Source organism: Daphnia pulicaria, chromosome 1, assembly GCF_021234035.1.
Source record: "Daphnia pulicaria isolate SC F1-1A chromosome 1, SC_F0-13Bv2, whole genome shotgun sequence".
Classification (NCBI taxonomy): domain Eukaryota; kingdom Metazoa; phylum Arthropoda; class Branchiopoda; order Diplostraca; family Daphniidae; genus Daphnia; species Daphnia pulicaria.
Window position 1 is genome coordinate 28,452,700 of NC_060913.1, and position 22,164 is coordinate 28,474,863.

Here is a 22,164-nt window from a genome sequence, read left to right on the forward strand (position 1 = left end):
GCATCAACTGTTTATTGCGCTTTTCAAAACATTTTGATTTTGTGGGTTTAGGTGGGTTTGAAATTAAAGGGGGAAATTCTTTGTAGAAGGCAACTATCCATCGTGTTTTGCATGAGAACGGGGTGGATCGAGGAAACGTTTCCCACTTGTTCGGTTATTTGGTCCATTTTGTAGTTTCGCTTTGGATTTCGTGTGAAACTGGAAACACTCCTCGGAAAGCTCTGCATTCCGGGCCGCCACTTTGCCATTGCGTTGCTGGAAAGCTGCCTTCCTACGATTCATTTCCCTGTTTAAAGTCAATATAGAATAAAAATTACACTACACGTTTAAATTATGAAATTTTTCACAAATATTTCGAATAGCAAATAATCTTACACGATTGGCATCTGTCCAAGTATGGCGAAGTAATTGAAGGCCATCAGCCCGGTCTTGATCAGATTGCCGTATCGGTTCATTTTTTCAGAAATCTGTGTGACATTGCACTGTATAGGAAAAAAAATATATGTGAGTATCAAAAGTAGCTCTCCCAGAGCAAAAAGATGTAGCATAATAAAACATAGCCTATGAATAAAAAAAAAATAAAACATATGGAAATTTATCTGCCATTTACTTTAAGATTTTCTTTGATATTATCCATTAAATCAGCGCCAGCCACTGATTCGCCGAGCAAGCCTTCCATTAGTAGAATAATCTCGCCGTTTAAATGTCGCGCCCGTTCAAGCCACATCAATTTTTGAAACTCTGAATCACCGCCGTTTGTCCGGCCGCCTGACATCTCCACATCGAACAGGGCCCGGGAAATGATATCCTCTACTCTCTTGTACTGACTTTCGTCGTTGGGACGGATGAGCTTTTCCAACAGTCGCTTGACGATTTCCAAAATGTCTTCCTCTGTCTTCGGTTGAGGTAAGACACGATCTTCAATCAGTTCCTGGATGGTGAATAGTGCGTCCACCATTGCCAGCCCAATTTCAGCATTATGGATTATTTTTAGCCTAGAGTCGGAGTCCTCAGAACCGTTTGAAACCTCTTCTGATTCTTCCGGCTGTTGTTTCGTTTGATCCACTACTTCACTGGTGATTTGTTGTCGAAGAGGCACTTCACTGAATGTAAAATTTTGACATAGACACGCGAAGAGCACAAGTGAACACAGAGTCGCAATCGTTCCCTTCATTTCATATTATGTGGATGATGACTATAATCCATCATTTACTTCACTTTATTCCACTCAACAAAACTTTAATTTAAGGCACATGCAAAATAAATTGAAAAATTCGAGGCCGAATATCAATAGAATAAATTATTTGACGTCAAATTTCAAGAGCGTCCAGCCCTGCTCTGAGGTTGCCAACCATCAGAAGCAGATGGGCTAGCAGTCATAAAATTCCTTTTCGCTCTTTTCATCTACATTTCTTGGCGCGGCAATAACCTGTGACCATCTGTGACCTTTAGAGTTCAGCGACTTTTGTTTTGTAAATGGTCTATAGGGGCAATCTATTTTGGTCAAGATATTGTGGTTTCTTCCTATAGGAACCAACTTCTTTGTATTTAAATATGCGTACTACATGTCTTGTGTTCTTGGAGAGAGACAAGATTAAGGCTACATCATATGTCACACGCCTAACACATGTGCAGCACGAGTTCTAGAATAGCTGCATTTTAGGCCTAAATATAGTGCCACCATTGGTATTAATATGTCAATCTTTATTGTCTTTATCTAAAATTGACTTTATTCTCCAGAGATGAAAGTCATGAAACACAATTGTATAAATTTGTGAAAGTGTTTTCAACGTTCGGATTTCAGCGCGACGCATAGACGACGATGTCCAATAGCTTTTTAAACATCGAAGAGAAGAAAGAAAAAGAAAGTGATTTGGATTTCTCAATCTTCCTCCAATGGCAAGTCTAACTATTCGACACGGTATAGGCTATTACACGGCGCTCAGTATTTCGTCAAAATATGTTTTTAATTATCATCACTTCTTTTTCAAGGTATGATTGGGTTGTTGCTGTTTACATTTGTTATTTCTGTTGCACTTGGTGGACCGGTGGAACCCGACCAACATCAGAACCTGGAGATGAGCCAGCCCCGTAATATTAATCTTTCAAGGTCGCCTCAAAGTGAGATGGATTTCAAATGAAATTCATTCGATGCATCAGTACGAACGCATAATTAGACGATCAGGATGCTGCTGGATTAGTCTATGTATCGGAAATCACTCATTCCACCGTAAAAATTCTTCGGGCGCCAAAAATATGTGGAAGCGGTTCGTTGAACGAGTTTCAATCACCAAGAAAAATGCCAAAAGCAACATCAGCCCATCAGCCCGTCTCTGTGAAATGAATAAGAAGTGTTGCTACATCCGTATTGTAGTCAAATGTCCCATCCGGAAAATTCTAACCCGAATAACTCGCGGAAAATGTAGCTCGCACACAAAGCGTGATAACATACATATGGTGATTATGCTGCTTTTTTGACGATAATGAGCGTATTACGGATGGGTTTATGTTGGTTTTTTATTGAATTTATTTGATGGGGTGTTCTTAATCGAAAGACATAAAGAAATGAATTAAATTGAACCACTTAGCACTCGTCGTAAGTGATTCGTCAGTTTAGCGACAAATAAGTTCGTAATGAAAAATTCAAAAAACTTCAAAAATTTTGTGAAATGTGAAAGTGCTGGCAACTGCCGTCGGCCGTCGCCCCCCACCCCCTTGATGCTATTCTCTAGAGCTCAAAATATATATTCCTATGATTATTTTCCATGGTACTAAACGCTCAACGTTTCGAACTGGTTTTCCCCAACGAAAAAACGACGAATTTAACCAGGTATAAATACCTGGTTAAAAAATAAAAAGACCATTCAAAATGTTCTTTTCGCTCAGTTCTTCAAAAATGGTGAGTTTCACTGCATGCCAGTAAACAGATTGACAAGAAAAAAAGAAAAAAACATGTTAAAAGCAACTTAAATTTTTTTATTTATTAGCAGATAATTCGTGTGTATATGGTGGCACTTTTTTGCGCTGTCGTGTTAGGCCGGTCGACCGAAAAGGACCAACAGAATCCGGAAGACTTGGCGATCAATCAAGACACTCCACTGGTTTCACCTCAGAGCAGAAAAACGGATCCAAAACTTGACGTGAAAATAGCTCATCAGCCTGGACAACCCGACGAACCTAACACAGAAATTTTTTCTAGTCCCGAAAATGTCGGAAAAGATGCGACGGAGAAGTCTGAATTAATCGGAGAAGCTAAATCTGAATTGCTGCAGTCGCCGCCTGTTCCAGTTCCACCCAACCCTGCACTATCCAGTCGAAGTCGAAGATTTTTTCTTCCTTACCTTTCGTCGTCTTACCGCCGACCCTACTACCGCCGACCGTACGTGAGAGGTGCTTATTATCCTTATTACTTCGGAGGCATCTTCGGATATCCGTATTATGGCGGATACGGATCATATGGTTACGGTGACTACGGCGGAGGAAACTACGGCGGCTACGGCGATTACGGTGGGGGCTATGGTGATTATGGTGGGGGCTACGGTGACTATGGAGGTGGCTATGGTGATTATGGAGGTGGCTTTGGTGACATCGATATTGGAATCGATTCAGATTATTAACTAATTTCTTCCAAATAAATCGTTCATAACTGTAAAAATAAATTTCAAATTTTTCCGCCAACACATTGTATTCTTTGTTCAGGGAAAAGTCACGATTAAAGTTTACATTCTTGATTAAAAAACAAAATAAGGTGAGAAACGTATATACAGTCGTGGCTGAAAGTTTGTATACCTTGTGCTCAAATATACGCCTTTTTACTCTGTATTGGCGGGTAGTGTGAGCCTATCACAAGAGAAAGGGGTTGTTATTTGTGCGCATTTTTCCTTGTTTACCCAAACCCCTCTACCCCCTCTTTTCTTAACTCTACCCTTTAACATCTTTCACTATTTTACCGCGAAACGGGAAACGGTTAAGCAACCCTTTTACGGAACGCAAAATGAAATTTACGAACGCTTGATTAGCAAGAGTTCTAGAATTAAACCGTGGCGTGACAGAATAGTGGAAATTCATAGAATCTGTCTATCAGCCTTATTCTGTATTCATTTAACGTCAGGTAAAAGGGTTGCTTAACCATCTGCCGCATCGCGGTAAAATAGTTAGTGATGTTAAGAGGTAGAGTTAAGTAAAGAGGGGGTAGAGGGGTTTGGGTTAACAAAGAAAACTTTGAACAAATAACACCCTCTTTTCTTTGCGATAGGCTAAGACTATCCGCCAATACAGAGTAAAAAGGCGTGTATTTGAGCACAAGGTATACAAACTTTCAGCCACGACTGTATATTCTGATCGAAAGAGTCAATAAAATCAACGGCTTATTTTGGACCAACGACACGGGCCAACTTTAACAGGTTGAAAAATGTGAATCCACAAAGACACTGATAAACTACGATTATTAAAACGTTCTTGCACTTCAGCTTCTTCCCAATGCGACACGTACTCCGGAAACGACTTGGGAAAACCCTGCGATCGGGCGTAAGTGGCGTGATCCGTCAGAACAGCACGTAACCCGTTTCGTCACTTATTCCGTCGCTCTTCTTGTCAGCACTGCCGACGGCTTCGCGAAGTCTCCAACAAGGGCGGAGATCGAGCTGCTCAATTTCCTCTTCTTCTTGGCCGTTTTCTGGGTCAGCTGGACGACCGAGTAATGCTCCAAATAGGCTAGTTTTTTAACTGTTTTCGTCTTGCTTCGGGTATCGAGCTGAAACAGCATCCGGTCGTGTTTCTCCTACCAGTTGGCTGGCAGGGGTTGGTTTATGGCCTGTGGGCATCGCATTACAACGTACAGTTAAACTTTTATTTTAAAAGAGAGGAGCCTTCAAATATGTTTATACCACGATATCTTCAAGAATCCAAGGGTATTTGATGAAAAAAGTCTCTCGGCTGAGCGGAAAATTGGAAATGGACGAATAGTCGTTGTGGATGACTTGCTCGTCCAATTGCGGATTGAAATTATGTTCCTAATAAAAGCAAAATTCCTTTAGCTTTACGTTTGAAATTATTTTTCTAATTTTATCAAATACGGACACCAGACGATGTTTGGTGCAGCCTTGGGCATCCTTCATATCAAATGTGATCGGTTCCATCTGGAGAAATCTGAAAAAAAAGAAAATGTATTAGCTCTCTCAGCAGATTCCAATATAGAATTTCAACCTCGAAATGTTTATGTGGTAACTGGCGACATTCTCTATACGGCCCACAAGAGTGGCGTTTCCTCATTGTTACGTTCGATGCAATTCTTGACGTGAAAAAAATCGAAAAAAAAACCTCTCCATACTCTGCAAAAAAATGAGAAACTCAGTTTCATTGTAAATGATAACACATATTTCAGCGGTTCAATATACTGACCCAAATCAAGTCTCAGTGAATTAACGGCGTATAGTTGACGGCTCCGAGATTGTCGGTGGAGTACTACGACTCGAAGAGCAGGTTGCCCTTTCTTGGACAGATGTCGATGGGTATAAATCTTGGTGGAGGAAGCTTTTCAGCTGTCGGAGAATAAAGTGTTAAAGAATATTTTGTAAAATGGCTAGTGAAAAAGGTAAAATACTTTTAAGGCCCAGTCGGAGCGGGGCTGAAGGAGGCCGTGGGATTATTCTAATGGTGAAACTTGCGCAGGGGAAGCAAAAGAACGGCGTCTTTTGCATGATAACGGACATCGATCCCTCGCCAACTAGCAGCTCCACGTAATACAAAATACTCTATTAATTAATAAATTAACAATAAATCAATTTGTGTTGTCTTTTGAAGGAAAAAGTTTTTAGAAAATTAAGCTAAGTTGTAATATATACCTGGAAAACGAACCATTTTTCGCAGACCAGACAGTCTCCTTAGGAACCACAGATGGCACAACTCACCTGTTAAAAATAAATAAAGAAATTATTCTAAGCATTTCAATTTAACTCCAAATTAAATAAAGCGCTTACGTAAATATCGTCCTCGCCAATGCTGTAACTTGTTGCTAGAAGTTCATTCTGCATAAATAACATAAGAAAAAAAAAACAATTATTCAGCGCTCATAATTAATTGGGGAAAAGAGAATAGACTATCACCTTGCATTCGTGATTGCATAAACTTCCAAAGGAAAGCGGATGTTCCATACACGGACCCATAATTTCCACGTGACAGCCGAGACAGAAGTAATCCATATCCAAAGTTCCTGCCTTGATATCCTGTCCAGCACCACGGCTGTTGTAACAAGATGTTGGCGTGCTGAATTAACAATTAAAGATGCAATTTGATAGACGAAGATTTATTACCAATGTCGCAATCCCGCGGGCCGTATAAGAGAGATTCTTATACTCTTATATTATTCTTCGGAATTGTTTTTCTTCTTTTCATTCTTGTTGTTGCTGCCCTGAAACACTGACAGGATCGTTTTTCTCGATGGCGATCGTCTTCAACTTGGTGTTGGTGTCTTTGATCCGATCGATGGAACGTTGCAGCAATTCCGGAAAACTCGTCTAAGACCACTGGAATTGTTTTACAGGAATAATTTGTTGATAATAAAGGTTGACGTATTCATAGAAAAATAATTACCATCTCGACTGTTGTTGCTCTTTGACGACGCCAAGGCCCAAGAGTTTGATAGCCCACGTCTTTAATTTGTCAGCCGTGACGCAATAAAAATGTGTAGTTGTATTTAACCCGCGGGCTTCCAAGACTCGTCTTTCATAGAGGCTGTTGCAAGCTTGATTTAACAGGCCAGCCAATATCGGTCACATCTACAAAACCACCCAGTTTTTCCGATGACATCTGTTGACAAGTATGGCCATTAAAAAAAAAACGTTCAACTGAAGCATAGATAAAGAAGACTGGTTTCGCATGTCCTATCCTTTTAGCCCTATCCCTACTGACCCCGGGTGATAGGAATGCCTGTACTGCCTCTAGCGGATAAGGTAGTGTACTACACCAATGCTACGAAGGGCTGTTGCAGACGAATGGTGTTTTCTCTTTTATTTTTTTTTGCTAAATTATTTGTTGTCATTTTGATTAGACTTAGAGGTGAAAATCCTAAGCAAAGTTATCGTCAACATATTTATTGAAGTTGTCATTAATTTTATATACACTGTTTTAGAGTTGATAACTATCTTAAACATTCATAGTTCTTTTAGCTAGTGGAATGAATTCTGAATGCTGGTGCCCCCCAGTCTACCTGGCTGAACTGAAGTTTTGGAGTTAGCAAGAAAGATAACCTTGTTTCTATTTATTGTTTGAAAATGTCTTTTGGTTAAATGTGTTTCTAACCCCCAGGTGATTTTACATTTGATTGCTTTCAGTTGTAATACTTTTCGAACAAATTTCTCTGTAAGTTCCTTGTCAACCAGAATAAATTTAAGTCACTCATTGTGCTACATATAAAGCTTTGTAATGCAACAAAATTTATATTTTAAAAAACAATAGTACACTCAAAAGATTCGAAGAGTGCTATGTAGAAGTGGCAAATTGGAAATGGCCTGGTGCAGAACATAATGTATCTGCCAATTTAGGTTTAGAAGTTTAAGAATATGTTTTTTGAAGGCATTTTCATAGCCTCTCGACAACCGAAAAATTGAGTGATACCATCATCTGCATATCACGCACCTTTGCTTCGAGTTGCATTTTTCGTCAACCTTGCAAGAAGGTTTCCTGTGAACGTGAAAAGAACGTTTAGCAAACTAAAATGTTTCCTGAGAATTTTAAATTTTCATACCACGCCATTGATGTGCATTTCTCAATTGTAGAAGTGGTCATCTGTTGGCTCATTTGTTGAATTGCTTCTTCAGAGCTTACTTTGGAAAATATTAGTTGTTCTCTTAACAAGTCTTTTGAGGAATGAGCTCATGCTTGAAGTTTTGTGTTCAGTTGAGAGTTAAGTAGGATAAATGAGCAGGTTGAGAGAAGCTAATCCTTATGCCGAGATGAGAATCATCCATCACAGTATTCACAAGGACTAGTTGAATTTATGGGTATGTCTGCAGAAAATTAGTATCAATTAATGCTTTGATTATAAAACATCCAATACAAGTACCTTTCTTTGAAGCATGAGAACGATGATTTCCATTGTAGCAATTGGCAAACAGGTTACATTTACTGGGCCAGTAAATGGCTATGATCATTTCTTGCCTAACTGTAAAGTGTAATAACATAAGTTATATTATGTGTGGCATTTTGAATTGTTATAAGAAATACCTCTCTTAGCTTAGGAGCAATTAAGAGATTCGAAAGAAGATCATCCTGAGGTTTGATGCCAAAATTACGACCACAGATATGAGAGCCAATTTGCAAGTAGAAACCCAGACATGGGAATCAATTTTTCCCAATCCTCATGACCGACATAGTTTTCGTCATATTCAACACATCCATAAATAAAACAGTTTGTATCGTGCCTCTTCTTCTTTTCTTTCATCAACGACATTTTTTACGGAAAATTTCCCAAACATTACGAACAATTACGACGTCGAGAAGACACAAACATTCCACGAACATTGGCGGACGGTTGGTCGGACGCAGTACTTGATAGGGAACATGATAGGAATGCTTCTCCTGCCCTCTGTTGTACGTTTTGTCCACTACATACCTAAAATCGGAGGAAGGGTAGCAAGAATTCTGGCGACAGTTGGCCATGTTAATTTTCTTATGGACAGCATCAACCAGTGGTCTTTGTCTATGACTGAAGTTTCATTTTCTTTAATTTGTGAACCTCGGACACGGTTTGATGGCCGCCGAACCAAAATATCCAGAAACTGGTCGGTTTTCTCGGAGGAGGCAGCCCACGTCAGTCATTGTGAGCAACGACGATCCTTTTGACGTATATCAAAAAGTGAATAAATTAAATAACACGGATAACAATGGCATCAAACACGATCAGAATTTCTAAAATTCAAAAATGACTTACCATGCTGCCACCAAGGCCAGCCATCTAGTTTAGCCCAGACCATTGTCCTCAGTCGAATAAATTTACGAGAGGCTAATCGCCAATGTCATTCCCAGCCGATTGTTTGTCCGTCATTCTTGCTGCCACTGTTGTTACCGATTTTGTGATTAGCCATCTTTGGCGTTTTTGAATTGAATCCAAATAAAAACTCGTTCCGTATTCATAATGACTTCACTGCCGGATAACCGATAAGGAACCGTGAATTGCACCGGACTCCTTTAACACAGAAAATGCGGAATGTCAGCATCTTTGATGAAGTTGCGCAGTTAACTTCTCTCCTTCCCTAACTTCCTGTTAGAAAAGAAGTCACATGAGCTGGGGACGATGTGTATAGAGGGTGAGTGGGAGGGGGGAGGAGGCTATGCTATACAAGATGAGTCTGGGAAACTTTTTTTTTTCCAACGATGATGACTATTTCGCTATCGGATATCAGTGGAGGGAAAATTAGTCGGAACAAGAGAACACGATACAGAAATAAATAAGGTCACTGCACCATTTGATTCACATATAGTTTCAAATCAAAGAAAAATCAAAGCGACTGAAAACGGACTGGATGCTGACAGATATATTCTGGTCATTTTACTAAACTCATTACAAGAATTGGCCTATATACCAGCAATTTAAGTTAACTAGCGTTTCATTGTTCTCCAGTTTTACGTAGAGTTGTTGCACGCATGAATAAACTAATGAGCATGAATCCGTGTCGTACCAAGCTCCTTTCGAATTTGATTTTGCAGTGTTGCGGAACAGGAAATCTAATTTCAATGCCGCGGAATGGTAGAGAAAACATCATCCGTGATAAACTCATTGAAAGATACATAAGCTCTTATGTTACTTTTTGTGATCGTGATTCTTCTAGGTCAATGGGGAAATGAAGAGTTGATTAATTCATTTGAATTGATTGAAGTCTGCGTCACCAAATGTTACGACTATGGCAGACCATACACTACTGATCCCCCTATTAAAGAAGCAAAGAAAATCTGTTTCTAACTCTATAATGGTACATCTATCGTGTAGTTCGTAACTAATAGGGAAAATAATATGTGATGGATTTCATTAATTACTCATGTATCTTACCAACTTAACTTGATTAAGTAGACTACCTAATATGTATATGGTTTTAAACAAGTCTTAATACCGCCTAATACAGATATGGTTGATCTTTGTATTTTGATCTTGAAGACGCTAAATTCACGTATATCTTCCCGTATTTTCCTCATGTATTGTCCCCGCATGTCCCCTTTCAGTGCTTTCACTTTCAGCTGGAGGATTGAATACTATAGGCAAATTTTGAAAAAAAAACGTTATAGCCAATATAAGAACATCATTTCCGTGTTGAATTTGAATACATGTGTTTCTCACCGTTTCCTATTACTATATGCACGGTAGGCTGCAAAAAAAATGTGCAATTATAATCTCCACCGGTCCCTATATACAAGCAACAGCAAACAAGAGGTTGTTTCCAGTTTCTTTACCTACTGTACCAGTATAGTTGAAGGCTTCACCCATTTTTAATCGAATTCCGACAAAAATCTTCAATCACCCAGCTAATATAATAGTACGGATTCAGTCCCCTTATTCATTTCGTCCATCTCGTCTCCACACGTTCGTTTTTTAATTAATTCACGTTCTCGTCACGTCAAAAGATCACCCAGTATACACGTCAACATGTTAAAAAACAATTTCTAACTAAAACATGAAGTGCGAGTTGCGAAACTCGAACCACCATGCAGTCCGCCACACCCACATATATTTTACAATGTGGAGAGCCAAGAGGAGAGGATTTGTCTGCTGGAAAACTTGTTTCTTTTGATTTTGATTATGACCCGCGACACTTTGGAACAAGGTGCGGTATTCTAACAAAAGACAAATATTCACGACAGCCAATATAGAGGGGTCCAAATAATGAGATCCCTTAAAAAGAAATAATGAAATCTCTTAATCTTAATAATAATGAGTCTACAACAAGTTTATTAGCATTCCGCTCACGATGAAGGTCAAAAGATGAGTGCAAGCAGGCGTAACAGTAACATTACAAAAATACTAGGAATTTGGGAGTTGATTGTAATACCGCGACGTTAAGAGTAATCACACCTGCTGAAGGTTTCGCTTCTCCTTGTCGTTTGTGCGACAATGATTATATTCATTTTTGACATCTATAGTTCTCGTCCTTGCTGCCTCATCACCTCTTCGTTATTTCAAAGGGTGGTGGCTCAAATCAAACCCAGTTGAACAACATAATGGGCGCGGTCTCACAGCAGTGTTTTCATTAGCGTCCGCAATCCCGTATAATATAAAAAGAAGCATACTTTTCGAAAGTAAATTACTAGTTTCCTCCAAGTGGACACAACAAAACTCTCTGCAAAAATAAAGGTAATTGTATCAAACTTAAGGTTAAATTTAGGATTTAGCATGTCAACTGAATTTCAGTAAGCCTATAGATGAAAACCTAATTTACGAACAAGCTGTTTTCATTTTGAAATGTTTAATTGGCTTTTGCCGGATTTTGCTATAATTATTTAATAACACAGTGCGTGATATTTAGGAAAATTATGGGCGACCAAAAAGGTTTTTCAACAAACATCAAAGTCTATGCTGCTGTCGTGACTCTACTAAGCTGTTGCAGCCCAGCGTCAAGTTTCCTCTTTCCTCGTGTCACTCGTACAAGTGATGCCACCATCATCGATTGTAGGCTATTTATAAAGAATCGTGTTTCTTATTATTCATAATTTGTATACGTAGTAATATTATATTGGCTTAATCGTTGATGGATGTATTATGTTGTTTTAATTTAGATACTGGCGTGGGATATGCTCCCTTGCTGCACCAAGGCAAGAACTATGATGGAGACATTGCTAATTCCAAAGGATTCATTCCGGTGTCGTCATTCAATCCTTACGCAATGACGTATCGCCAGCCGCAGCCAATAATGTTCAATGGATGGCCTTATTCATACGGACAGCAAAGTCTCATCACTCAATGCAGCAGGTGTCGTGCCTCATAGGCAGCTTGCCGACGTTGGTGAACAGCAAGGGGTAAACCAAATAGACATAGGCCTAAAACAAGGTCTCACGACAGCAACGACGACGATACCACTAACAACTCCAGCGATTCAGTGCGGCCTTGGACCAGCCACCATGCCCGCAGCACGGTCATCGATCAGTGAAAGACTCGCAGGCGGAGTAAATGCCAAAAAGAACGCTTGGCCTTTCACGGTGCATTAATTACTTATTTCATATTGAATCGTGTTAGCCTATATTGAACCTTGTGTTAATTGCAACTCTTAAATTATACATTTATTCATTTTTAATGATATAGGTATTAGTTGCCATTAGTATTGGACTTGGCCAGCAACCGTGTTCTGGAGTTTTGATTAGTGACACTAAAGTGCTATTAGCAGCTCAGTGCCTGGAACGGTAAAATTCATGTACTTATAAAATTATTAGTTAACATTTTGCTAAATTAAAGAATTTCTCCTTTTTATTCGCATTTAAAGATTGCCTTTATTTTACACGATGCTCATGACCGTTTCGGTTGGGATGCATTCAATAAACCCGTTCGACGCCCCAATGACGAGGAGAGTCAGTAATATTGTTCTTCACGGCCAATTCAATGCTGCCACCTTTGTGAGTTTCAAAATCAGAGAAGATTTCTTGACATTTGATTTACTCCTATTATATATATATTTGATTTTGATAATATATCTAGGCCAATGACATAGCCATCATTACTTTGGACGCGCCTGTGGTTTTATCCAGGACAGTTGCACCTGTTTGTTTGCCACCTGCCAGTGCAGACCCCGACCAATACGTCGACCAAGATGCGATTGTTTTGGGTAGGTACGGGTGTTGGGTTCTCGTCCAATATATAGGCCTAGGCCGCATGCATTCACAATATCAGCGGTTTTAATTCACATTGCATCATACAAAACGTTAAAAATTCTTTAAAAATAATGGCTATGCATTTCCACGCCGTAAAAGGAACGGTGGGAACCATGCTGGAAACTTTGTTCAAGACAACCTTTTTTTTCTTCAAAAAATCAATGAAATACCTAATTCGAGAGTCTCGGACACTGCTGCTGGATGGCCACCGAACCAGTAACACGCAAAATAGAGAATCGGCTTTCAGAAAAAAAAAGAACCCCAGCAGACCCAAGTGCGTAGAACACATGGCATAGGCCCTACTGGAAATGTGATATACTATATACACAGTATCATAAATTTGAATAGCTGCTATAGAAAGGAGAGGGAGGGATGCAGAAAACTGGGGCCAAGTTGTGGCTGCATTTATTTCCATAGCTAGCAACAGCGCTGTATTATATATACAGAGAACAACGTGACATTTGTACTGTACATCTTGAAAAAATTAGCCAGAAATCTCATTTATAACGAAATATGCATTGCATTATAATCGAATTGGTACATTAGGCTGTTCTTTATACTGTTCTATAGGTCTACCTGCATGATGCCCACGATCGATCACAAACCAAAATATCTAAATTATTTACAAAGTTTTCTTTGCCGTGAACTTTCTATTTTTTTTTCATCTTTACCGTTTCAAATGGGAGCTTCATATGTACAGTTGTCGAGATGAATCTGCGTTCTGCTTTAGTGCTGTATGACTATATCCTACTCAATACCAGCACGATTCATCGTGCAGGCCTGCTGAAGTGAAGACCGGAAACATCATCCAATATAGGCTTTTAGCACTAGTTATAACTATATAAATGTAGGCCTATATTAGATAGGGTTTTCTAGGCCTATACATAGTTTCTTCACATGAGAGTATGGTTTACTATAACGTAATTTTAAAAGTGCAGAAATGACTCAAACAAAAAAAGAAAAATCCATAAATAATTTCTATGTTCTTTGCGGGTACTTTGTCAGAATTTAAGACTTAGAGAACACTTATCTCAATTAATCTATACATTGCATTGTCTTTGTAGGGCCTATATTACTCTTTTGTTCAATTCAAAAATTAAAATAGATTGTCAGAAGTGGGATTCGAACCCACGCCCAGAGAACTGGACTGCGACCTGAACGCAGCGCCTTAGACCGCTCGGCCATCCTGACATATTTCTTGGTCAAGTTTAATACATAATAAACCGCCTTGTTATCAAGCAACAAAAAATAAATTCTAAACAAACTTACTTGATACTTCATGCTGGTTTGTTTTAAACTCCTTACACGCATAAATACTATGTAATAAAGACAACAAATAATATAATATTATATATTATAATAGGATTGAAGACACATGACCTCATCTGCGTTGTTGACACGGCGCTCTAACCAACACAAGCTAACACACCGTGCTGCGATGGACATGCCCATCTATTGTTTGTTTGTTTTTTACTGTATAAAATTGTTATACAGTATATCGGTGCAGTCTATTGTTTATATAAAGCAATTCAGCCTCGTGTATAGCCTAAATTCTTTTAATCTTTGTGTTTAATCAGGATCTAATAGCATCCATAAGGAATATTGTAACTTTCCCAGCTAGCAGCATGTAGGCATGTAGCCTACCTATACTGAGTCAACCAGCGCATAGCTATATTAGGCCTAATAGGCTATAAGATATGGCGCGCCTATAGCCTATACGCGCCCTTCACCGATGTAGCCCGATACATCAAATATGCGTGTCGCACTATAGCAGCTTCGGTTGCTGCTGTATACATTAACTACAGTAAGCTATATATACGCTATAGCCTATTTCTTCCGCCAATAGCATGTTGAGATTATTTCGTGTCAGCAGCTGCACTGCTGACTCCCCCTCTGACTCCCCCTCACATTTCATTCTGACTAGTAACTGCAGTTAGTCGTGTTCTAGTGGGCTCCGGGCTCGGTTGTTTCAACAGTTTTGGTCGAATTTTTGTCGAGAATCCATAGAGGAGATAACTTTATTGTTGTTATCATCGGAATTGTTTCTTTCCTTTTACTTATTGTTGTATATTACAGTTTCTCCACTGTATCTTGTCTATTCAGTTACATGAATTGATTCTGGTGTTGAAAATTATCTAAATTGGAAGTCAGCACTTGCTTTCACGTACAATTTCAATTACGAAATTATACGAGAAAGCAAACTTGAATCTTCCAACTCAGTTAATTTTTTCTAAAATATAAAGACTTAAATGCAACGACGTGTAGTTTCATTTCATTCATTCATTTAATTTGGAAGTATGATGTTTCCAAGGCGATTTTTTCTGGCACGAGCACTTTTTGACCGAAAAGCTTGTATATTTATTTAGTTATATGTTTTATTTGTTTCCATCTTACACAAATATAGCTAGTGAATTTAATTTCTTCCCGTTTTTCGGTATATACTGAATAGCTGACTGCATTCGTGCGTTTTTCATCTTTTTCGGGCTGACAGTCTTAATTGGAAAATTGTAAAATTCCCTTTTGAGAAGCTTGCTCGCAATCACATACGGTGACTTCGAGAGCGTTTAGGCCTAGAGCGTATTCATAGGCCTAGCAGCAGTAGTATACGGAGAACAAACATTCCCGTGCTACTGGTGACAAAACATTAAAAGTAATACAAAATTGACAAATAATATAACAATACAGTGTGTGATGGCTTATCACAATAAAGCGAGTCGACAAGAGAGGTACGGCTACAAGGTGTATTTAGAGTCAGCTGACACAAGGTGGTAATATGACAGGGACAGTCAGGGACAACCAAGACAACAACTGTAACACTACTACAAGCGTCTCATAGGTGACCGTACAAGCGACTCTCAATATAGATGGAACGCCCGGTTTATATACGGGGCTCCGGAAGATGGCTTGTCTGATAGCCATGCATGCTAAAGTAATAAGGAATGCACATATGGTGAACGCATCAACAAGTGTAAGAACTTGTTAATGGCTTTGCCATATGTTGTTAGTTAACATTACACTCCTCTCCCGCTTGGTGATGTTCCAAACTGGGAAGGGGCGTGATCTTCAAACAGAGACATAGCACAAAATTACTAAATATAAGACCAATATTAAATCACTATATGAAAGATAAAAAGGCAAGAATGGCAAAAGTATGAATAAAGCAAATTGCAATAATGGTCAAAGATATTGATAATAAACTTTACTGCAAGTAGCTAAGGTTAATACATTCTTTTTCTGGCTTGCTTCAGTTGCTGGGCCTGGGAGTAGAAACGTCAGTATAGTTCACGGCTGTCTCGGTTGTATTGGTTAATGAGGTCCTTCCTGTTTTGCTGGTACTCCTCCTCGCTTCGGAGAAAAATTGGGGGAGCGTATACGTCTGTTCGATTTCCCCGCTGCATTCGTTGTTGGAGAGTCCTGGTGGAAGGGGGAGGCTGCTTTTTCGTCCGAGGGGAAGTTGAGCTGCAATACTTGTAGATCAGGGTTCGGCTCCGTCGATCCGCTATCAATCGAGCTTACGTCATCGTAGTAAAGGTCGTCGATGTGTATTGGATCTTCATCTTCTGAATTTACTTTGTGAAGTGTTACTAGTGAATCTGCTTCAAATTCCATAAATTCCATTTGTTCCTTGTTGTTAATGAATATCCTTTCTGTTTGAAACACTACTGCTTCGCTGCTGCTGCTGATCACTTCCGCTGGAATTTTTCTTACACTTGCTTCTACGTCCAGGAGCACAACGGCGTTTTATTTTCTATCAGCTACTAACGCGAACGTTCTCTTTAGCACTGTTGCGTTGTCATCCATTTTAACTGCTTGGGGGTTGAATATACCTAACCGAACGACTTGAAGGGAGCGAAATATTTTTCGACGCTTGATTTCATCAGTGGATACTGGCAAATACCAATAAAGAAGGAGGATAGGCACAAGACAGCCTTCACAACGCAAAATGGTCACTACCAATTCAAAAGAAAAAAAAATATATAAATATAGTCAGTTGTCCAAACGCGAGCGTAGGAATTTATTCAAAAAAAAAAGAGGGGAGAATACAAGCAAAACGAATAGTATCAGATAGAAAATTTTGTATTATTCGACGGCAGACAGAGTACATAAAAAGTTCAGCCAACGAAAATAACAAAAAAAAAGAAAAGAAAAAATAGACGGAGTATCAAAGGTCCCGATGAGGTGGAAGAAGCCGGTACTGGTCGTCCTGGCTCAGAGTAGATAAATGCGCGTCCATTTCACGCCGAAAAGTATAATACCCGGCTATACGCTCATGCGTAGTATAGCCTGAAGTATAAAAAAAAAGAGTAGTAATGCATTACATACAATCAATAGTAAAGAAAATGGCGATAAAAATGGAGAAAGGGTATAGTCATCCTCATCCAAAGTGTCCAAATGGGCATCCATGTCCCTCCGAAAAGCATAGTACGCAGCTATACGCTCCTGCGTAGTATAGCCTGAAGTCAACAAAAAAAAAAAAAAAAGAAGAAGATTTTTATTAATGGAATATATATACAATATATAATGAAGAAAAAGTATACTTACTCGTTAGCAAAGTGGCCAAATAATTCGCCTCGAGCGAATTCTGGGTTTCAAAGTCGTACGGCTCGAAAGGGCTCGAGGAACCCTCCGACGACACCAGTGGCGGCGGGAAACCATCATCTGAAGAATGGCCAGCAACAAAAGTCGGCGGCATGATAGGAACGAGCGCCGGCATACTGCCTACGCTTTGTCCCCTTTCTGACGGCGACGCGGGCGGGGGCTGGGGCACCGTGGTAGGGACAAATGGGCGAAATGCAGAGCGCACCGGGCTGGAGGGCCGCACGAACGACTCCACAACAAATGGGCCGGAACGGCCAGCCGCCGGAGGCATGCACTACGGAGCCAGCTTGGCTTCTGGACGGCGGCCGAACGGGGCCGGAACGGCCAGCCGCCGGAGGCACCACGGAGCCAGCTTGGCTTCGGGACGGTGGCCGAACGGGGCCGGAACAAAACGCGACAATTCGGGACGCACCCGAATTACGATAGGCGACACTACCGGAGGCACCGGGGGATTCGTGGTTGAACTCGATGAGGACTCAGCATAGATCACACGCTTGAAAACGCGTTTAGGGCGAGGCATTTTTTTTTGGTTCAAAACAGAGAGGGGCAATTAACTTGCAAAAAGGAAAGGGCGAAACGTACGCACTAGGGCGAGGCGAAATAGGCAATGAACAAATATAGCGAAATGCCCGACGAAAATAAAAGACCACCCGTTAAACCATCGTCAGCATGTAAGGACACCCACCAAATTCTCGTTTCAAATAGCTAATAGATCGTATAAAAGAAAAAAAAAAGAAAGGTAAACATATACACGTATGTTCCCCATATATATTCATGAACAGAGCACATACCAATATCATGTAACGCAACCAAAAAAAAACTAACAATGTGTTTTGTCCTACTACAAGAGCTTAAGCAAGTAGAATTATTAACCAAAAGAGGATGACAATCTAGAGCCCATTGTATTTCAAATTAATTTACGCTACACACATATTACACTAAATTTTAGCTGCAATACTGATTACTTACAATTTATTACCATTGTTCAAGCTACATACATATTACACTACATTTTAGCTTCAATAATTGACCTATTCCCCATCATGACCATGTTATGACCCATGATGCCATTTTATGAAGTCGAACCTAAAGCCATCAAAGGTGAAGGAATGAAAAAGGCAATGTCATGTTATCAAACAGGCAAAATATTGAAACCAAATTCGGGACGTATCGCGCCCCAACGCGCTGGCTCCATAAAAAAAAAAAAAAGAGCCAACGCCGAGCCAGTGTAACAAAAGCGTACCAGTCGCGCATATGTAGCCGGCGGGCAGAAGAAATTCCGATGAAAGTTTCAAGGCCACCCTGTGCATGTGTATTGTACAGCGCCGTAAAAGCTGTGAAATTATCGAATATTACTTGTTTAAATGTTTTGCAATGCATTAAAAAAAAGGGGGAGAATAAACCCCACTTATTGAACCGATCCTTGCTTAACATGTGCAAATTTAAAGGGGGGGGGGGTGTAAGGATCGGGTTAGTTCACCGCTTTGGCAGAGAGTAGTACCCGAACCCAGCAACGGGAGGGCACCCGTATTCAGCAATCAAGCGGCAGATCTATAGCACCAACAGCCATAAGCGCGCAATTCAAAAGGCGTATGCGCGAACGAGTCCGTCGAGCAAATAGGATCCGCTCACGGACACCGTGATGTCGACACACGGGAAGTATCCAGTCCCGACACCGTGATGCCGACACACGGGATGTATCCATTGCCGACACCCTGATGCCGACACAAGGGATGTATCCAGTCCCAACACCGTGATGTCGACACCAGCAAGCTATCAATCCCAACACTGCGATATCGGCAATAAAGAGATCAATCTCCGACGCCAACTTCCGCCTTGACCAGTATAAAAGCCCCCTTGTTTCCCTTGTATAATGTAACATACAAGGATAAGGAGTGTATTGCTAATACTACATTCTAGTACAGTCACTGTTAGACAGCCAAGGACAGCCAGGGAACAGCCCCGACCAGTCCGATGCTCTACGCTTATATACCCGGCTAGGCCGGCACAGTCATACAGTACGTCCGGTTGGACTACATACCAGACGTATCACATAGCGTGGTCATTGACCACGCGACAATAACCAGTCTTTCACGAGCAGGTCCTCACGCTGGTAAACTCTCTCTTATTATTTCATTCTTGAATATTTGTATTCGTGTACCTTATTTACAATCTTGTGTATTAAATACAAAGCGTGATCCTCTTACGAGTTGTCGTGTCACTATTTCATACAAGTAAAGTAAGGCTGGAACGAGCCTTACACACCGTGGGCGTCTCGTTTGTGCTGTTGATTTCTGTTCCTTCTCCTGTTACCTCGGTGCTGAAACCTGGTACCGTTTTCTTGTGGATGTATACCGGCCTGTGTTCGAGGTTTGTTACCAGGATCCATGTTGATGGTCTATCGCCTGGCATGAGGGCTCTTCCTTGTGTTGGTCCTCGTCTCTTTGTTGGCTCGATCATCCAAGGGCGACCGTCTTCTGTTGGTCTTGTCGCTTCTGTTTGCTCGATCTCCACGGCTACTATGGATCTTGCAGGGATTCTTGTTCCTGTTTTTGCTATGATTTTCAGCAATGAGCAATCAGCACAGCAATCAGTAATGGTAATTGAGGCGAAGATGAAGATATCATTTCCTTACGTCTCTCCTAAAGCGACAGTTGTTTTTACGTCTAATAAAACACTACCAGGTGGTCTAGTAATAAGAGATTTCGTTAGCACCGTTTCGAACGATGGAAAATATAGTTTATTAGTAGAAAATCATTCAATGCATTCTGTTTGTTTACCAAGAACAGGGATTTTTGAAAATGAAAGTAAAGTTCGAATCTTGTACGAGAAGCGTATGGGTGCCGAAGTTGAGGCTGATGGTCTTGGAGATGAGTGGAAGGGATATGTATTCAGAGTTGCTGGTGGCAACGACAAACAAGGATTCGCCATGAAGCAGGGTATCCTCACCATAGGTCGTGTGCGACTTTTGTTCTCCAAAGAGCATTCCTGCTTCCGTGAGAGACGTACTGGTGAAAGGAGGCGTAAGTCAGTCAGGGGATGCATCGTTGATGCTAACTTGTCTGTCTTGGCAGTTGTTGTTTTCAAGAAGGGTGAACAGGAAATCCCCGGCTTGACCGATGTTACTGTGCCTAAGCGATTGGGTCCCAAGCGTGCTTCTAAGATCCGCAAACTCTTCAACCTTGCCAAGGAAGATGACGTTAGGCATTACGTTATCAAGCGGCCATTGCCCAAGAAAAAAGGAAAAATAGACGGAGTATCAATTGTCCCGATGAGGAGGAAGAATTCGATACTGGTCGTCCTGGCATAGAGTAGATAAATGGGCGTCCATTTGACGCCGAAAAGTGTAATATCCGGCTATACGTTCCTGCGTAGTATAGCCTGAAGTAAAAAAAAAAGTAGTAAGGCAATATATACAAATAATAATAAAAAAAATGGCGATAAAAATTGAGATTGGGGTACTTACTGGTCACCAGAGTGGCCAAATAATTCGCCTCGAGCGAATACTGCGTCTCGCATCAATAGAGAAAAACCAAAACCCCGAATTGCAACAGATTATGCCAGCCATAGCTAACATACAGTTGTCTGCTGACTCCGCAGGTGTAGCAGCAGGAACGGTTGCACATATATCCAAACAGAAGCAAGAGGGAGAGAAAGAAGTCCGTTTTTCCTGAAGGAGCAGAAGTTACAGCCCAAGATATAGAGAAAGGCAAAATCTGGAGGACGCGGACGGACGCACGTGGTATTACCGCTGGGACAAAGATCGCAAAGTGATTACAACTGGAGACAGAATCGCCGTCAAGGAGCACAAGAAACACAACCACAAAGAAGTAATTCGCTAAATCGTACTCCGGACAATTAGGATAACCAAAGAAACGGAGGGTTCCCGGGAGGACTAGAGGACAGAACCTGTTTCTTTTGCAAAAATAAAGGACACATAAAAAGAGCGTGTCGCAAATACCAAAGATGGCGCGCAGAAAATGTGAGAGGAACTCAAGCTCCCAGAGACCCAACCAGGAGAACGTTCAACAACTACAAGAACGTACGGAAATAATCGCATTCGGACATGTATCAACAAAACAATGCGACCCATCCCAGTGTAAAATACAATATAAACCATTTACAATATTAGTGACAGTAGGCAGCAAACGAGTAGCAGCTTTAATAGACACGGGCTCCACGACGAGTGTAATCTCTTCCGATTTCGAAAAACAGATACCACAAACAGCAAAGAAGGAAAGATCAATAGAAAATCTCAATCTCATAACAGCATGTGGGGATCCAATGCCGAAAGTTAAAACAGTAGAACTACAAGTGAAATTACATTCGGTGGATAGCGACCCGATTAAAAACAACTTCCACGTAGTACCAAATTTAGCGGTTAGTTGCATCTTAGGAATGGATTTTATAATAAATCTTTAGTTTCGAATAAACACCGCCAGCTGGCGAATATCATATAAAAATAACGGCAAACAGTACCACATCGTGGCCAAAGTATCAGAAATACAACCATGTCAAGTATGCGTCATCATACATAAGAAACTCGAAGAAGAAATAAAAGAATTGATCGGAAAAACAGAAATCAGGAAAGAAGACCTTCGAAAAGAACTGGAAAGAAATAAACATATATTCGCCACTTCAGACTCGGACTTCGGCGAAGCCATTGGAGAAGAACATAGCATTCCGACAGTGGGCCCTCCAGTATATATACCACCA

General features: G+C 40.5%; 4 protein-coding genes, 2 long non-coding RNA genes and 1 other non-coding gene across 9 annotated transcripts; 3 read left to right on the forward strand and 4 right to left on the reverse strand.

Annotated features, from left to right (window-relative positions):
- Window positions 1–1,428, reverse strand: LOC124320365. Its single transcript, XM_046783232.1, has 3 exons — window positions 611–1,428; window positions 376–482; window positions 1–286 (listed from the first exon to the last, which is right to left on the reverse strand). Exons 1-3 carry the CDS (start codon window positions 1,172–1,174, stop codon window positions 94–96), a joined length of 864 nt encoding a protein of 287 aa, XP_046639188.1. The 5' UTR covers window positions 1,175–1,428; the 3' UTR covers window positions 1–93.
- A 1,413-nt stretch (window positions 1,429–2,841) lies between these two features.
- Window positions 2,842–3,637, forward strand: LOC124320399 (peroxisomal membrane protein 13-like). The gene is made up of 2 exons (XM_046783282.1): window positions 2,842–2,899; window positions 2,991–3,637. The coding sequence occupies exons 1-2, from the start codon at window positions 2,870–2,872 to the stop codon at window positions 3,615–3,617; spliced, it is 657 nt and encodes a 218-aa protein (XP_046639238.1). The 5' UTR covers window positions 2,842–2,869; the 3' UTR covers window positions 3,618–3,637.
- A 2,330-nt stretch (window positions 3,638–5,967) lies between these two features.
- Window positions 5,968–6,336, reverse strand: LOC124320485. The gene is made up of 3 exons (XR_006913919.1): window positions 6,312–6,336; window positions 6,105–6,240; window positions 5,968–6,026 (listed from the first exon to the last, which is right to left on the reverse strand). It is a non-coding gene; the product is annotated as an uncharacterized LOC124320485 (long non-coding RNA).
- Window positions 6,337–7,416: 1,080 nt separating this feature from the next.
- Window positions 7,417–8,688, reverse strand: LOC124321001. 3 transcript variants are annotated; one of them, XR_006914100.1, is made up of 4 exons: window positions 8,224–8,685; window positions 8,063–8,161; window positions 7,745–8,006; window positions 7,417–7,680 (listed from the first exon to the last, which is right to left on the reverse strand). It is a non-coding gene; the product is annotated as an uncharacterized LOC124321001 (long non-coding RNA). The 3 variants fall into 3 exon arrangements; XR_006914101.1 differs by having other exon boundaries at window positions 7,745–7,984; window positions 8,224–8,684; XR_006914099.1 differs by having other exon boundaries at window positions 7,745–8,161; window positions 8,224–8,688.
- A 2,617-nt stretch (window positions 8,689–11,305) lies between these two features.
- On the forward strand, window positions 11,306–13,419 carry LOC124321110 (chymotrypsin-like elastase family member 2A). The gene is made up of 8 exons (XM_046784019.1): window positions 11,306–11,341; window positions 11,514–11,656; window positions 11,764–12,183; window positions 12,287–12,384; window positions 12,465–12,594; window positions 12,677–12,803; window positions 13,216–13,280; window positions 13,396–13,419. Exons 3-8 carry the CDS (start codon window positions 11,905–11,907, stop codon window positions 13,417–13,419), a joined length of 723 nt encoding a protein of 240 aa, XP_046639975.1. The 5' UTR covers window positions 11,306–11,341; window positions 11,514–11,656; window positions 11,764–11,904.
- Window positions 13,420–13,956: 537 nt separating this feature from the next.
- On the reverse strand, window positions 13,957–14,040 carry Trnal-cag. Its single transcript has one exon. It is a non-coding gene; the product is annotated as a tRNA-Leu (tRNA).
- Window positions 14,041–19,942: 5,902 nt separating this feature from the next.
- On the forward strand, window positions 19,943–20,773 carry LOC124320969 (40S ribosomal protein S6-like). The gene has a single exon (XM_046783882.1). It carries the CDS (start codon window positions 19,970–19,972, stop codon window positions 20,756–20,758), a length of 789 nt encoding a protein of 262 aa, XP_046639838.1. The 5' UTR covers window positions 19,943–19,969; the 3' UTR covers window positions 20,759–20,773.
- Window positions 20,774–22,164: the final 1,391 nt, after the last annotated feature.

Bases quoted from the DNA above. Each gene is read 5' to 3' on its own strand.
- LOC124320365 (XM_046783232.1), bottom strand. From the start codon at position 1,174: ATGAAGGGAACGATTGCGACTCTGTGTTCACTTGTGCTCTTCGCGTGT. The intron at 483-610 runs GTAAATGGCAGA...TTTCCTATACAG, and splicing joins ATATCAAAGAAAATCTTAAA to TGCAATGTCACACAGATTTC. The intron at 287-375 runs GTAAGATTATTT...GACTTTAAACAG, and splicing joins CTTGGACAGATGCCAATCGT to GGAAATGAATCGTAGGAAGG.
- LOC124320399 (XM_046783282.1), top strand. From the start codon at position 2,870: ATGTTCTTTTCGCTCAGTTCTTCAAAAATG. The intron at 2,900-2,990 runs GTGAGTTTCACT...ATTTATTAGCAG, and splicing joins CGCTCAGTTCTTCAAAAATG to ATAATTCGTGTGTATATGGT.
- LOC124321110 (XM_046784019.1), top strand. From the start codon at position 11,905: ATGGATGGCCTTATTCATACGGACAGCAAAGTCTCATCACTCAATGCA. The intron at 12,184-12,286 runs GTGCATTAATTA...TTAATGATATAG, and splicing joins AGAACGCTTGGCCTTTCACG to GTATTAGTTGCCATTAGTAT. The intron at 12,385-12,464 runs GTAAAATTCATG...TCGCATTTAAAG, and splicing joins GCAGCTCAGTGCCTGGAACG to ATTGCCTTTATTTTACACGA.
- LOC124320969 (XM_046783882.1), top strand. From the start codon at position 19,970: ATGGATCTTGCAGGGATTCTTGTTCCTGTTTTTGCTATGATTTTCAGC.